Consider the following 1,992-nt stretch of genomic DNA (forward strand, 5'->3'; position numbering starts at 1 on the left):
CTTCCGATGTTCCTTCCCGACGTTCCTCCTTCCTCCGGTGCCTCCACGCTCTGGCCTCAGCCGCAGCCTCTGCCTAGAACACCCTGGGGCTCCCTGTGGGCAGTGGGGGCCTTGCTCCCGCCTGTCTGACCAGGTCCTCACGTCTCTCACTTTTGAGGGATATTCTCACCGGATATAAAACCATGGATTAGTGGGGCTTTCAGTTTGCCGTCTACAGTGTTCAGGTTTCCTGTAATCAACAACGACGACGACAGAACCTCAGAAATACAACGTCAGAGGCAGCACCGGCGACGGTCTGCTTCCTTTGAGGCGTCGTTTATCAGAGGGGAGCCGGAGGGGTGGGGTTGGCTCCTCCGGGTCCTGCTGACGTCAGTGCGTCTTGAACTTGCAGAGGACGGAGAGCAGACCCTTCGGCGAGAGGAGCAGCAGCCGGACCGCCATGAAGCAGATGGACGACGGGTCCCCGTCCAGGAGAGGTAGACGTGCTCCCTGACCCCTCCCGCGGGCTTCTCCTTCTCAGGCACGCACCCCAGGGTCCAGGGAGAGGAAGCTTCTGTAGGAGTGTGTGACGGGTCTGAGCTCCACGGCGCGGCTCAGTGGTTGAGCATCGACCCGTGAACCAGGAGGTCACGGTTCGATGTCCGGTCAGGGCGCTCCATCCCCTGCTGGGGCGTGCAGGAGGCAGCTGATCCATGATCCTCTCTCATCATGGATGTTTCTATCTCTCCCTCTCATTCTTCTCTGAAATCAATAAAAGCATATTTTTTTAAAAGTAAAATATACATGAGCCAAAGTCCTTGGAGGACTTAATTCTCCGGGACATTCTAGATGGGATTAGGGGCTGTGGGGTATGACATCAGTCACACACCTTCCTATGGGGCCACCAGGCTCAATACAACTTCAAAATAACACCTGGGGCCCCGATTTCCGAGGGGCCCTGCCTACAGTGAGAAGCGTGTGTATGTGTGTGTGTGTGCATGTGCGCGCACGTGTGTATGTGTATGTATGTGTGTGTGTGTGCACGCGCGTGTGTGTGTCCCCAGCTGTGTTCACGTGGGTGTGTCCTGCTCTCCTTCCCAGTCCCCGGCTTCTGTTCCCTCCGCTGCGGGCTGGCCCTCCTCCTGCATTTCTGCAACGTCTCCATGATGTCCCAGCGCGCCTGTCTCAGCCTCACCATGGTCGCCATGGTGAACGGCACGGGCCCCCAGGGCTCGCCCAACACCTCCACCCCGGAGCCCCTGGACGACGTCAAGGTACGTAGGAATGTCGTCCACACTCACGCGTTGACAGCCGGCCTCGCTCACCATCCGTGTACGGAGTGGACGCTACTGAGATCCATGTGACATCATCGCTGGTTCTCACCTATGGAACCGTGTCCGGGGTGGGGGCTGCCCATCCCTGGGCCCGGCACTGGATTTGGGGAGTGAGACGGCGCCTCTTCCTCCCTTTCAGAACCCCGTGTACAACTGGAGCCCCCAAACCCAGGGCATCATCTTAAGCTCCGTCACGTACGGGATGCTCATCACCCAAGTGCCCGTGGGGTATCTGTCCGGAATCTACCCCGTGAAGAACATGGTCGGCTCTGCCTTGCTCCTCAGCTCCCTGCTCAGCCTGCTCACGCCGCTGGCGGCCGGGGTCGGGGAGTCCGCAGTCATCGCCTGCCGCGTGGCCCAGGGGCTCAGCCAGGTACGTGAGGATGCGGGGCCTGAGCAGCCCCCAGCGCACGCGAGTGTCGGCAAGGACCCGCCTCTGCTTCTCGTTGCAGGGGACGGTGCTGGTGGCTCAGCACACGGTCTGGACCAAGTGGGCGCCTCCGCTGGAACGAGGCCGGCTGACCTCCCTGAGTCTATCAGGTAACGGCTCCCGCCCGGATGCTCACATCCCATGGTTGTCTCCTGGCGTCCTTACTGAGAGAAAGAGAGAGAGAGAGAGAGAGAGAGAAAGAGAGAGAGAGAGAGAGAGAGAAACATCAATGATGAGAGAGAATCATGG

General features: G+C 59.6%; 1 protein-coding gene across 2 annotated transcripts in view; it reads left to right on the plus strand.

Moving 5' to 3' along the window:
- The window catches only part of LOC102771534 (sodium-dependent phosphate transport protein 1), an 8,693-nt gene that overhangs the window by 982 nt on the left and 5,719 nt on the right, over positions 1-1,992 (plus strand). For both annotated transcript variants that reach the window (XM_006762907.2, XM_006762905.2), the window contains exons 2-5: positions 392-476; positions 1,081-1,253; positions 1,453-1,686; positions 1,766-1,853. In XM_006762907.2, coding sequence (XP_006762970.1) covers positions 440-476; positions 1,081-1,253; positions 1,453-1,686; positions 1,766-1,853 — 532 coding nt within the window. In that variant the 5' untranslated portion in view covers positions 392-439. The remainder of the gene's footprint in view (positions 1-391; positions 477-1,080; positions 1,254-1,452; positions 1,687-1,765; positions 1,854-1,992) is intronic.

Source organism: Myotis davidii, unplaced genomic scaffold, assembly GCF_000327345.1.
Source record: "Myotis davidii unplaced genomic scaffold, ASM32734v1 scaffold217, whole genome shotgun sequence".
NCBI lineage: Eukaryota > Metazoa > Chordata > Mammalia > Chiroptera > Vespertilionidae > Myotis > Myotis davidii.